General features: G+C 39.2%; 1 protein-coding gene across 1 annotated transcript in view; it reads left to right on the top strand.

The window, feature by feature from the left end:
- LOC124613515 (leucine-rich repeat-containing protein 74B-like) overlaps positions 1–15,256 on the top strand; it is a 169,042-nt gene that overhangs the window by 79,355 nt on the left and 74,431 nt on the right. Inside the window, exons 5-6 of the mRNA XM_047142225.1 lie at positions 13,387–13,579; positions 13,671–13,834. Of these exons, the coding sequence (XP_046998181.1) occupies positions 13,387–13,579; positions 13,671–13,834 (357 nt within the window). The remainder of the gene's footprint in view (positions 1–13,386; positions 13,580–13,670; positions 13,835–15,256) is intronic.

The following is a 15,256-nucleotide window of genomic DNA, read 5'->3' as shown; positions in this document are numbered from 1 at the left end:
ACAGAGCACAAAACTAATTTAATTCAAAACTCCAACAGTAGTATCAGGCATGAGGTCTTCAGTCATTAATAATATCATTTTGTAGGAGCAGAACAGGGATGATGTGCTTCATTTAATTTAGTTAGCAATAAATGTAAATTAAAGTTGTTACAAAAGCATCTGTATATGATATGAATGTAGCTTAAATATCTTTTATACAATCTTTGTTGTAATACCTTAACTCACTCTCTTTGGTCAGTGCTATGCAAGGGTGTAGCGGCATCACATAGTAACCTGCTTGAAGACCTTCTTCCATGGTGACTTGCTCACAACAAACCCATCCCAGTCAGACTCTTAATCTGGTATAACTGCCACAGAGGTGCATGTCCTACACATCTTCAGCCATCAACATCTCCTTGTATGATTGCTCTTTCCATTGCCTCTTGCCTGAACAGTGAACTAGAATATGTCATGGAACGACTGAATGTCAAGTAATACTCATTCACATGGCATTCAGGAAGCCAAGACAAGTCAACTAATTATTATTGTGTATTGTGTATTTAAACTGGGTGTGGTGGTCCCACCTGCTTTTATTCATTTATTCATTTGTTGATTGTCCTCGGTGTCGATGTACTGTGTTGCTACACTGGCTGAAAAATTGGGTTTGTGGATTCTCACACTGACTACTGTAAATTATGTAGCTGACAGGTACACAGTTGTCTGTCACAGTACTTTAATTTCACTGTTCACAAGACCCCCCAATAATATACAGTTATATGGCCAGTGCACTATTTTTTAAACTTCCCATAAGCCTCTTTAATAGTTAGCAGATAAAACTCCACATACTGCTACAATAGTTTCTTGTTGTACATCTACAAGCAGTAAAACCTAACCACAAAGTTCACAGTTCTTGAGGAATAATCAGGTACGTATGGTTCAGTCATTGTCATTGGTTTTTACACACGACCTAATTGTTTAACACTTATTTCACAGTTAATTTGAAGCATTGTTGTTGTTCTAACCAGCACAGGTTACTCATCTGAAACTTGGCCACTGACTGACTGTCTCATGACCAAAACTTGGGCCCTTATATATCATCACAATAATCGGTACTGAAACTACAAATTGTTCAAAGTTTAATTTACAGAAAGTACAATTAAAATTTACTTCATTAAATTAACTGAATAAATCGAAAGATTGGTTCTTTTTAACAGTGTCTTCTACTGCAAGAGTTAGGCCAAAACATTTATTTAAATCAAGAAATTAACAAATATGGACATATAAAAATACTTTTGACAAAACTGTTAATTACTTTGGAATTAATTAAGGGTTGGTTTTGGTAACATGTTTGATCAGTGCCAAATAGATACTTTAAGATTACAAGTACTTCATGTTCCAAATGTTTACAATTATAACAGAATTTATTTTTTGTTTATACATCAACAATAGAATTTAAGTTACAAAGCAATTACTGATTTCCCCTTATAACAAAAGATACCAACTAGGAATAGTCAAAATAAATTATAAAATGAATTACATACATAAAACTAAGCACAAAATTAGATCTGGTGTTATTTTCTTTAAAACTGAGGGCCAATCTTTCTCTTTTATGGAAATGCAGATTATATTCACGTATGTTAATGATAATTAGTTAAAAGTAACAAAACAAATTTAAGGAGGCAGATGCCAAAACCAGAAGGGAATTAAAATTATCCTAGCTTCCTTCATCACATGGGGATCTAGAAACCATGGAGAGGCTTCGTCCCACCGTAAACTTCAGTGGTTCACAGTCCCGCAAAAGGCCACAGCCCTCTCTACGTTGACCATTTTCTGTTATGCTGCTGCCCAAATAGCAAAACTCATCTACTACTTTAAGTGCCTCATTTCTTAATTCAACTGTTCTCCCAAGTCCTTTGCTGTCTCTGACAGAATTACATCATCGGTAAGTTTCTATTTCTGCTCCATGGATTTTCATTCCTACTCCAAATTTTTCTTTGGTTCCCTTTACTGCTTGTTCAATGTACAGATTTAATAACACTGGGGACAGACTACAACCCTGTCTCATTCCCTTCTCAACCATTGTTTCCCTTTTGTACCCCTTGACTCTTATAACTGCCTTCTGGTTTCTGGTTTCTGTACAACTTATAAATAGCCTTTCGTTCCCTGTATTTTACCCCTGCTACCTTCAGAATTTAAAAGACAATATTCCAGTGAGGATTGTCAAAAGCTTTCTCTAAGTCTACAAATGCTATAAATGTAGGTTTGCCTTTCCTTAACCTAGCTTCCAAGATAAGTCGTAGTGTCAGTATTGCCTCACATGTTCCTATATTTCTACAGAATCCAAACTGATCTTCCCTGAAGTTGGCTTCTACCAATTTTTCCATTCATCTGTAAAGAATTTGTGTTAGTATTTTGCATTACCGACTGATAGTTCAGTGATTTTCTCACCTGTCAGCACCTGCTTTCTTTGGAATTGTAATTATTATATTCTTCTTGAAGTATGAGGGTATTTTGCCTGTTTCATACATCTTGCCCACCAGATGGAAGAGTTTGGTCATGGCTGGCTCTCCCAAGGCTATCAGTAGTTCTAACAGAATGTCATCCACTCCCAAGGCCTTGTTTCTACTTATGTCTTTCAGTGCTCTGTCAAATTCTTCACACAGTATCATACATCCCATCTCATCTTCATCTATATCCTCTTCCATTTCCATAACATTGCCCTCAAGTACATCTCCCTTGTATAGGCCCTGTATATACTCCTTCCACCTTTCAGCTTTCCCTTCCTTCCTTAGGACTGGTTTACCATCTGAGCTCTTGATTTTCATACAAGTGCTTCCCTTTTCTCCAAAGGTCTCTTTAATTCTTCTAAAGGTGGCATCTATCTTATCCCTGGTGATATATGCTTCTATATCCTTATTTTTGTCCTCTAGCCATTCACGCTTAGTGTTTTGCACTACCTGTCAATTTCCTTTTTGAGATATTTGTATTTATTTTCACCTCCTTCATTGAATGTGTTTTTATATTTTCTCCTTTCATCAATTAAATTCAGTATCTTTTCTGTTACCCAAGGATTTCTATTAACCCTCATCTTTTTACCTACTTGATCCTCTGCTGCATTCACTATTTCATCTCTCAAAGCTACCCATTCTTCTTCTACTGTATTTCTTTCCCCCATTCTTGTCAATCATTCCCTAATGCTTTCCCTGAAACTCTCTACAACCTCTGGTTCTGTCAGTTTATCAAGGTCCCATCTCCTTCAATTCCTACCTTTTTGCAATTTCTTCAGTTTTAGTCTACAGCTCATAACCAGTAAATTGGGGTCAGAGTCCACACTTTCCCCTAAAAATGCCTTACAATTTAAAATCTGATTCCTAAATCTCTGCCTTACTATTATATAATCAATCTGAAACCTTCTGGTGTATCCAGGCCTCTTCCATGTATACAACCTTCTTTCATGATTCTTAAATCAAGTGTTAGCAAAGATTAAGTAACGCTCTGTGCAAAATTCTACCAGGCGGCTTCCTCTCCCTTTTGCTACTGTTGAATTCCAGCCCCCCATGACTATTACATTTTTGTCTCCCTTAACTATTTGAATAATTTCTTTTATCTCATTGTACATTTCTTAAAATCTCTTCATCATCTGCAGAGCTAGTCAGCGTATAAACATGTACTACTGTGGTAGGTGTGGACTTCATGTGTATCTTGGCTACAATAATGTGTTCACTATGCTGTTCATAATAACATTCCTATTGTTTTATTCATTATTAAACCTACTAGTGCATTATCCCTATTTAATTTTGTATTTATAACCCTGTATTCACCTGACCAGAAGTCTAGTTCCTCCTGCCTCCAAACTTCACTAATGCCCACTATATCCAACTTTAACCTATCCATTTCAATTTTTAAATTTTCTAACTTACCTGCCCAATTAAGGGATCTGACATTCCACACTCCAATTTGCAGAACGTCACTTTTGTTTCTCCTGACAATGACATCCTTCTAAGTAGTCCCTGCCCAGAGATCCAAAAGGGGAGATCCAAATGGTGGGTGCACCTGCAGTAAGGCTATCTGTATCGCTGAGGCACACAATCCTCTCTACCAAACAGCCAAATGGCGAGGTCCATGGTTCATGTGGGGAGGGGGGGGGGGGGGGGCAGTTATGTCTCTAATAAAAGTTACATAGCATACGATTATATTCTGGGAACTACAATCTTAAGATCAGGAATGCATTTCAGTCCAATCTCTTGAAAATGAACATGAGGGAATATTGAAAATGAAAGAAGTATGAAAACTGGTGAAAGAACACAGCGTGTAGCTACATTGAATAAGTGAATATGAATAAACTGCATACTGAAATAGAGCTCACACATAACAGAGAAGAGAAAAATATTGATAAAACATGATGTGAATACCAGGTGACATATTGGCCTAGGGCAGAGTGATATAATTCATATATTTTGAACAAAATCAAACAATGGAAACTCCAGGCTGGAGTAGGAATCAATCCTTTCCCTAATATATGTATAACACCTTGATAAAATGGGGAAAATGCATGAGGAGATGGTAATCCTGCTTCTTGTAGCTGGTAGCATGATCAATTTGAGCAGCAGGCATAGCACTGCTTATCTCTTGACATGGCAGCTGCCATGGTTTGTGACATAGCCTAGGACCAATCTGCCCACTACCAGCGCATAACTATCGACTTGACAGGTGTATTTTGTTCCAGAAGGATGTCCAATGCACATGAGGGCCTGCTTTCAATTTGACACCAAACAAAACATTTAGAGAGAGCTGTATTCAGTCTCATGATCGCAGGTCATAGGAATGCTTGGAACATAAAGGCATACCTGTGTAGTGCAGGAGGTGGGAGATTTCTCTATTTCTGAACACCCTTCAGAGTATTGGGTGTGACTCACAATGGGTCCACTGGAAATACTGGTGGAGGTGATGCTGCTTGTCCATGATGAGGCTTCAACCTATTGAAATGGACAGTTACGGAGTAGTCCACCGACTGTATTTCAGCATTGATTGAGGACATCAGATGTGTAACTTGGTATGCCCCTTTGTAGTGTGGGGAATTTTTTTCCCCTTTTTGATCACTATGTTTCATAACAAGACCTATGCACCCAGCTGACACTGTGGAACACAGCTCCCTTAGTACATACCCACCAGTAGCTTTGTGGTTACTCTGCTGTAGCTGTCACCAAATAATTTTAAGTCACAAGCCCCAGCCTTTTATTTTGCCCTCATCAATACCAAAGGCAACTTATCTAACTCAAATAGAGAACTCATTGGTCATCTTGTAGGGTGTGTGCTCTGTGTCTCATTAAGTCTACTCAGTCCCAGTCATTATCTGTCTATCTTGTTGCATCTATTGAAAGGGCCCCCTAATGTTTAAGACCACACTCAAAAGGCATAGAAGCTTCGGGCAAGGTTTGTAATGGGGTTTGCAGTCTTCTCTGTTGCAAACTTTGCATGCATGAACAGAATTCTCAATTTTATGCTGGCAGCCTTTCCACCAGTAGTATATTCCAATACATGCATTAGTGGCATGCTTGGATATTAATATGACAGTGTGTGATTACGCAGTACTGAAGCACTCTTGGTAGCTAAGTTTTTTATGTGGGCAACCACAGCTGAGTTAATAGATCTTTTAAAAAACTTTGTTTTAAAATCTTCTTAAAATTGTAGATGAGATCAAGGTACAACCAATTTCACAACAGTGAATCACAGCTTCAGGTTAGTCTACAACAACATACATATGAATTAGAGGCCTTTAGGTGCAAAAACTGATAGTGCCTACTTTGAGGGAGATAGAAAAGTACTCACTTGGATGGATTCAATGAGTCATTAAACCAATATGATCTCCCAATGTTCTACGAAGCACATACTCTGGCTCATAGTGGAAGAACTAGAAACTGTGGTATGAAAATCCTGTAAATATAGTATTGCAGCAACTCACCAGTGTTGAATCCCTGATAGTACTTAGACAAACATGTAGCTGCTGGAAGTCATATAATCAGACACATGGTTGGTTTCAGTCCCCTTAATCACAAATGTGAGACTGTTTAAATGTTGTCAATGCATTCCTCTAATAAAAGAGCATCATAAGAAATTTCGTGGCATATTAAAACCGTGTGCAGGAGCGAGACTTGAACTCGGGACCTTTGCCTTTCGCGGGCAAGTGCTCTACCAGGAGAGCTTCTGTAATGTTTGGAAGTTAGGAGACGAGGTACTGGCAGAAGTAAAGCTGTGAGGACGGGGTGTGAGTTGTGCTTGGGTAGCTCAGTTGGTAGAGCACTTGCCCGCGAAAGGCAAAGGTCCTGAGTTTGAGTCCCGGTCCAGCACTCAGTTTTAATCTGCCAGGAAGTTTCATATCAGCACACACTGCGCTGCAGAGTGAAAATCTCATTCTAGCATCATAAGAAATTTGTACAACCATGAATGACCTACAATTCCTACTTTGGCCTGTCTTGAGGTGCAATAAGAATTTGATGATTTCATATCAAAATTACCTGCAATTTCCCAGCCTGATTAAAGTTCTATGTATGTGAGGCAGATGACATGTATAAGGTGTTGTGACCTTGTTCACTACTTGTATATCAATGTATAGGCAATAGGTTTTCTCATCAGTAACAGACTTTTTGGGTACAATTACTATAGGTGAGGCACAGGGGCTGTAGAATGGCTGATGATTCCAGCATCTAATTGTTGCATTGTTGCTAAACACGATCTCCCACCACTTGATGCAAATGATAAGGAATGTAATAGGGAAATGATAGGATTTTTGTGGTATTAGTCTAGCGTTCCTAGTCAGAATTACATACTATGTGAAGTTTGGCCAGCAAATACTGCCTCTCCTCAAATAGGAATGCAAACTCCTCCCAGTACTGGATGTAAAAGGCTTTGATCTGATTCTGATAAATGTGACAGTTATTCCTGCAAACAATTTCTAAGATATGGCATGATTGAGCAATCTTCCCTCATAGATAATGACAGCTGCTTCCTATTCTTTTGAAAATGCTTTCCTCCTGTCTGAGGTTGTTCATCATCAGCTATTTTCTGTATGCTGCCAAGTATAGTTCCACATGAATTTTCAATATCCCTCATCCAAAAATTATCTACACAAACAGGGAGGCATTCTTCCAGTCATGGTCTCAGGCACCATTTCATGTGAATTTGGAGTCACTCTATAAGTTCATTCTGGGTGAGTGGGTCAGCCAGAAAGATAGTTCTGACAGGCTCTTGAATTTTGGCTGACCCAGAAAACTTTCCAGTGCTGTCATGTATGCTTTCAGCTGAATTGGCAACTAACAGCAGATATGCAGTTCATTGAAATCTCAGGGAATAGGCCCCTTCTATTGGGTTCCCAAGGTCTGTTCAGTGTTATAACAGCCAAATTGGATACCGAACTACAGTCGGTGCCACTTTGAAAATGGTACAGAAAATCACTAGCCAGGATAACATCAAATCCTATCCTTTTTTTCCACAATGCTTCCACCTTGAACTCTCACTTTATTCCATCAAACATCAGTGCAATATGTGAAGTTCCCACAGGCCCTATCAATGCCTTTCCCAGACCACTAATACGATAGTTAGGGGGCTTTAATGACCACTTATTGACAGGGGGTAGAAACAGATGCTGATTTGTGCAATCATTTCTATCAAAATTCTTAGCTGTCACCTTGAACTTTGTCAACCACCATCACATTTGGCACTTTTCTCTAATCCCTAAATTTAATGGCGTTTACTAATCTTATTGGAAGTATGGAAAGACGAGTGCTCAGATCCTCTGCCATTTCCCCAATTAGTCCTTCCATTGCCTCCATGATTTTGGAATTCATTTTAGCTGTGATATGCTCTACTCCATGACTGGGGACTGTCAACAACTGGTTGACCAATTTCCCCACAACGGAGGCAGTACAGAGCTCGACATTTGTTGGCAGATTAGGTTAGATTTACTTTCATTCCAATTGATCCGTAGTGAGGAGGTCCACCAGGATGTAGAACACGTCAGAAAAACAACAATACATGACAAATATTTACAACTAAAACAAATAAGCTAATGTACCATTCCACAGGTCCCAAGTGAAATGATCGTCATTTTTTAATGAACACTATACGAAAGAGTCATTTTACAAATACTAATGCACTGAATTTAAAATAAAAAAGTTTTTTTATTTATTTATAAGGTAATAAACATGTAATACAACTACTATAATACTTATTTACAATGAACACATTACTGCACTGTAATGGTGCAGAAGTTAGATTGTACTTACACACACACACACACACACACACACACACACACACACACACACACACATTTACAATGAACACATTACTGCACTGAAATTGTTCAGAAGTTATATATATATATATATATATATAATGGAAGGAAACATTCCACGTGGGAAAAATTATATATAAAAACAAAGATGAGGTGACTTACCGAACAAAAGCGCTGGCAGGTCGATAGACACACAAACAAACACAAACATACACACAAAATTCAAGCTTTCGCAACAAACTGTTGCCTCATCAGGAAAGAGGAAAGGAGAGGGGAAGACGAAAGGAAGTGGGTTTTAAGGGAGAGGGTAAGGAGTCATTCCAATCCCGGGAGCGGAAAGACTTACCTTGGGGAAAAAAGGAGGAAAAAAGGACAGGTATACACTCGCACACATATGTCTGCTTGTGTCTGTATGTGTGGATGGATATGTAGGTTTTAAGGGAGAGGGTAAGGAGTCATTCCAATCCCGCAGTGGATTTTATAGCAGCGGTATTGTTGAAAGGGTGGATTGGAATGACTCCTTACCCTCTCCCTTAAAACCCACATCCTTTCGTCTTTCCCTCTCCTTCCCTCTTTCCTGATGAGGCAACAGTTTGTTGCGAAAGCTTGAATTTTGTGTGTATGTTTGTGTTTGTTTGTGTGTCTGTCGACCTGCCAGCACTTTCATTTGGTAAGTCACATCATCTTTGTTTTTTTTTATATATATATATATATATATATATATATATATATATATATATATATATATATATATATATTAATAGAGGGAAACATTCCACATGGGAAAAATATACCTAAAAACAAAGATGATGTGACTTACCAAACGAAAGCGCTGGCACATCAATAGACACACAAACACAAACATACACACAAAATTCAAGCTTTCGCAACAAACTGTTGCCTCATCAGGAAAGAGGGAAGGAGAGGGAAAGACGAAAGGATGTGGGTTTTAAGGGAGAGGGTAAGGAGTCATTCCAATCCCGGGAGCGGAAAGACTTACCTTAGGGGGAAAAAAAGACAGGTATACACTAGCACACACACTCATATCCATCCGCTCTTACACAGACACAAGCAGACATTTGTAAAGGCAAAGAGTATATATATATTATAGAGGGAAACATTCCACATGGGAAAAATATATCCAAAAACAAAGATGATGTGACCCACCGAACGAAAGCGCTGGCAGGTCGACAGACACACAAACAAACACAAACATACATACAAAACACCAGCCCTCGCAACAAATGGCCGCCCCGTCAGGAAAGAGGGAAGGAGAGGGAAAGACGAAAGGAAGCAGATTCCAAGGGAGAGGGCAAGGAGCCACCGCAATCCCGGGAGCGGAAAGACCCACCCTAGGGGGAAAAAAGGATGGGTATACACCCGGGTATACACCCCCTAAGGTAAGTCTTTCTGCTCCCGGGATTGGAATGACTCCTTACCCTCTCCCTTAAAACCCACTTCCTTTCGTCTTTCCCTCTCCTTCCCTCTTTCCTGATGAGGCAACAGTTTGTTGCGAAAGCTTGAATTTTGTGTGTATGTATGTGTCTGTTTGTGTTTCTATCGACCTGCCAGCGCTTTCGTATGGTAAGTCACATCATCTTTGTTTTTTAAATATATTTTTCCCGCGTGGAATCCACACATATACAGACACAAGCAGACATATTTAAAGACCATATTTAAATATGTCTGCTTGTGTCTGTATATGTGTGGATGGATGTGTGTGTGTGTGTGTGTGTGCGAGTGTATACCCGTCCTTTTTTCCCCCTAAGGTAAATTGTGTGGATGGATGTGTGTGTGTGTATGAGTGTATACCCGTCTTTTTTTCCCCCTAAGGTAAGTCTTTCCGCTCCCGGCATTGGAATGACTCCTTACCCTCTCCCCTAAAACCCACTTCCTTTCGTCTTTCCCTCTCCTTCCTTCCTTCCTGACGAGGCAACAGTTTGTTGCGAAAGCTTGAATTTTGTGCGTATGTATGTGCCTGTTTGTGTTTCTATCGACCTGCCAGCACTTTCGTATGGTAAGTCACATCATCTTTGTTTTTAAATATATATATACAAATCAGTTGGTTCTACTGAGAAATTCATCAATGGAGTAGGAGTTGACCACCAATAAATCCCTTAGGCTTCTCTTAAACTGAATTTCATTGGTTGTTAAGCTTTTAATGGCTGCTGGCAAGTTATTGAAAATGTGTGTTCCTGAATAATGGACACATTTTTGTACAAGACTAATTGACTTTAAATCCTTGTGATGATTATTCTGATTTCTATTATTGATTCCATGAATTGAGCTGTTGGTTTGAAAAAGTGATATATTTTTAATGACAAATTTCATTAAGGAATAAATATATTGGGAAGCAGTAGTTAGTATCCCTTGTCCCCAAACAGGCTTCTGCAGGATGTTCTTGAGCTCACACCATATGTAACTCTTACTGCACATTTTTGTGCCCAGAAAACTTTAGCTTGGCTTGATGAATTACCCCAAAAAATAATCCCATATGACAATAAGGAATGAAAGTAAGCACAAAATGCCAGCTTTTTCATTTTTATATCCCCTATGTCTGACACAATTTGCATTGCGAATAAAGATATGTTAAGTCACTTCAGCAGTTCTGTTGTGTGCTCCTCCCAGTTGAATTTATTATCAGTGTTTGCATCGCTCACTATTTGTTTCATTTGTGACATGGCAAAAGTCATTATTGCATGGGGGGTAAAAACAAACTGCCCAGCCTCCTTGGCCAATAGCATGAGTTGAACTGCCTCATGCAAAAACAAAGCTGATGACCTCACCTCTGATTTGCAGACTTATGCCTCTGACAAACACACTGACAGCTCACACATCAGGCTCTTCCAGCAGTACATTATTCTCCATATCACATCTTGCCTCAGGGTGTATGTACAACAGAAGTTTGTGCAAATCTTGTCAGTAAATGCTTCAAAATCTTCTGCCTGCCTCTGCCTAAGTGTAGAAAATTTGTCCTAATAGTAGCCAAATATCATCCTGCTAACCCTGTGGTCAATACTTCAAAACTTTGTGTATTTCTCAATGTGTTTACTGACTTCACATAATTGCATGCATCACTCAATAGGTTGAAATGCAACACATCCAGCAGAAAGCCATGTGACCATAAACAAATACAACAAACATTGTGAACATTTTGTAAGAAAGTGGACACATTCTCTTTGGGTTTCCACAAAAAGGAAAGGATAAAAGTAACTGCTGGGAAGCTGCTCTCTATGTTAAACTGTGGGCTTGCAATGCTGGTGTCAGTTTCCCTAGGCCCCTCAGGAGTAGCCTGAAAACTTGAATCTTTAACACAGACAGCTGTGCATGCATCTACTTTAAGCTCTCCTCTAAATCAAAATTATTATGGGAATGTTGGTTCATCTGTTCCTACAAAGCCTTAAAAGGGTCCTCATTACTATTTTCCTCTGCTCTGCTCTCTAACTGTGACTTGTAAATGGCATTTTTTTTATGGATTGAAGCCCACGTTGCTAGTACGCTATTACAAAACACAACAAAAAAAGCTATTCCACACTAGTACAAAGTATCTGCAAAGAAAATGGTTTGCTCTGCCATTGGCTACAACTATCTCATTGTTTCCCACTGATCAGTTGGCAGCTGGTGTGCTTAGCCTGGCAACACTTACTTTGGGTGCAGTGAGTTGAGGCAGTGGGGTGGCACATAGAGGACAGTGGTAACAATGGCACATGCAGGCCTCTGGGTGCCACAAACATGTGGCAGCCACAGGTGGACATGCAGTGGCTAGATGCAATCACAGATAGGCAGCAGATGGCCACATGGCTGCAAATTGTGGTAAGAGGGTACTGCCCTGGCAGCGGAGATACACTGCTGGGGGAAATGGGCCATGCGACTAAGTGGCACACAGCATGGCATGGTATGGCATGATGATGAAGCCATGGTGAGCTGCAGGCAGTGCAGGGTATGCCGGAAAGGCTGTGGGGGTGGTTCATGAGGTCACAGGGGGGCCACGTTCATGTGTACCAGGCAGGCATGTTGTGCAGCAGCAAAGGTTCAGTACATGTTAGCATGGGCTTGTGGGCTGTGGCAAAGCAGTAAGACTTTGCTCAACATTGTGGCAGAATATGCAGTGTCAGCTAGTGCATTCCCACCTGGAGAGAGACAGAAGCCAGTAACTCATGGACCTGCTGTGTCCTCAGCCAACGACAACACGTGTACAATGATATCCAACTATGACAATATAGATATTTATGGATATAGGGTGGGTGATCTCATTGCACAGACACCAGTTTTGTACAGGAGCAAGGAAGGAGGAGGGAGTGATCATCCAGTAAGGGCAGCTTCAAATGATAACAGCAGAATTAAATAGGTAAAAAGAACAACGAATTTCAGTATACAGGAAGGCGAACATGTCCCAACTGCTCACAGAGGCCATCATGGGTAAATTCCAGCAGATCAAAGTCTGAAGTACTAGAAGCATGAATAAAGGTTGCCTGTTGTAATGCTGAAGGCTGATTTCCATTGGTTGCCTACAGGCAACACTTTCAAAACATGCCTCACCATCAGTCCCTAACTGGTATAAACTACATTTGGCTCACAACAAAGGCCTGTTCCACTGCACAAGTTGTGGAAATGGTCTGGTCAACAGAGGACAATTTCAAACATGAAAGAAAGAAAATTTAATAACTCAAAACCACTAATAGAACACACTCCAAACCCCTCCAAACAGGTGCCAGCTTGCACTTTACTATAGTTGGTCTTAAGTTACTTATAGGAGTTTTTATGCACCGACCCTACCACATGCCCTTAATGACTTTTCTTGTTGTGTGATATATAGATAGCAACTGTGTGTGTGTGTGTGTGTGTGTGTCTGTGTGTGTGTGTGTGTGTGTGTGTGTGAGAGAGAGAGAGAAAGAGAGAGAGAGAGAGAGAGAGATGACAATGCTAGTACTAGAAATGACACATACATTATTGGTAGCACATTATTAGCTTGTCACAGAAATTGGCGGAAGCATACTAAGCACATTTGTACTATTATGTAATCATTCATAACAGATGTTATTTCTGTTTGTTGCTGTGAAGAGAGAAATATTCACATACATATTCTCATTGTGTTCCTTTTTCCTTTCCTACAGATTAACAGGAGCATCTATAAATATGATTAAAGGTGGACTGCAGAAAAACAGAAGCCTTGAAGTCTTGAAAATAGGATTCAATCCACTTTCACAAGAAGACTGTATGACACTTCTTACTGTGCTACAACTGCAGCTTTCATCAATTAGAGTACTTGATTTAGACAATGTATGGGTAGACAAAGAATTTTTGAAGGTATTTATATGACAGTTGTTGTTTGTAATCAGAATAGTAGAAAGGACCTACAGTGCTAACTTTTTAAAAAATATTGCACTCATTTTAAAAGGAGCAAACAGCAATACTGGAACGTAAGGAAGACACTTCTGTAGTGGTAGGTGGTGTGTATAGTAACTATGTACTGGAAGGCCCTGACGTGAAGAAACTGCTATTAGCAAGAGCGACATATGAAGGAATGAGTGTAAAAAAGAAGAAACAACGAAAGCACTTTGGGTATGTAACTTACACTAATCAATAATAGGATCTGAAACTTTCTAGCAGATTAAAACTGTGTCCTGGACTGAGACTCAAACTCAGGACCTTTGCCTTTCGTAGGCAAGTGCTCTACAAACTGTGCTATCCAAGCACAACTCACAACCCATTGTCACAGCCATACTTCGACCAATACCTTGTCTTCTAGCTTCCAAACTTCACAGAAACTCTCCTGCAAACCTTGCCCAAATTTGAATCTCAGTCCTACACACACTTTTAATCTGCCATGAAGTATCATATCAGCATACACTTGGCTGCAGAATGAAAATTTCATTCTGAATAATAGGATCTGTTTTGAACACAAAGAATATAAAACTCACCTTCAAAATAGATTAATTAGTGATGCTGTAAAATTATATTTTGAAGCACAATGTGAACACTACTTCTAGCTCTTGGAACTAGTTCTTTCCTTTCTTAATAAGGAAAAGGGAATTGGTTGAGAAGGATGGAAGGGACTTGAGAGGGAGGGGAAGGGGGAGGGGAGGAGTGGTACAAATGATACAGATCCTAGATTAATGAGGACTCAAGTGTTCTGAGGCTGAGGAAATGCGAAGACTAAAATACATGAGGAAAAAGGTCATTAAGCAACTTACGTGCCTGTCTTAGACCATACATGGTAGAATGAGAAGTAAAATGTTTTAGAAGGTGAAGATAAAATGAAAAATGAAAAGATTAATGCAATTAGGGACAAGAAAGAAAAAGGAAAAGAGAGGAATGGCAAAACTAAAACAAATGAGTAAATAATAAAATCCTAACAAGCACAATAATAGAATTAATAATTACAGAAATGGTATATTATTATACAAACTTAAAAAAAATTAATTAAGACATTTATTTGGAGCACTTTATGTTATGGTTGCCAAGAGTGGATTCTGAGGAAATAAGAAAACAAAAGAATTAGAAGCAGTGGTTACATGGATATGGAGAGGAGCCAAAAAAACATGCTGGACTGAAAGAAAATCTTGTGAACAAATAGTAAAATTAATTGAAGAGAAAAGAACATTGATTAATATGTTAACAAAAAGAAAAAATAAATTAACTATACTTAATTAGACACAACAGCTTCAAAAATTCCTTTGATGTGGAAGATTCCTGGAAAAAATCAAGGTACACACCCAGAATCCCATATTACAAAGTGTTATCAGTGGAATTAACTGCAGTAACTACAATCAAATGGTACAGATAGTGAGGGCAGAGAAGGATGGCTATATCAACAAGGCATTGGCAATACTGATTTATGATAAACAAGCACAACGCAGAATACGGGAGGAGAGGTTGAGCGTGCTAACTGAGCTTGAATACAATAGGTGATAGGGTGGGTGGATATGTTGGACAGAAAATTCCTATATTCAGAGTTCAGAAAAACTAGTGTTACCTGGTGGT

Source organism: Schistocerca americana, chromosome 4, assembly GCF_021461395.2.
Source record: "Schistocerca americana isolate TAMUIC-IGC-003095 chromosome 4, iqSchAmer2.1, whole genome shotgun sequence".
Classification (NCBI taxonomy): Eukaryota; Metazoa; Arthropoda; class Insecta; order Orthoptera; family Acrididae; genus Schistocerca; species Schistocerca americana.
The sequence above is the reverse complement of the archived record's forward strand: the minus strand, read 5'-3'. Positions and strand labels throughout refer to the sequence as shown.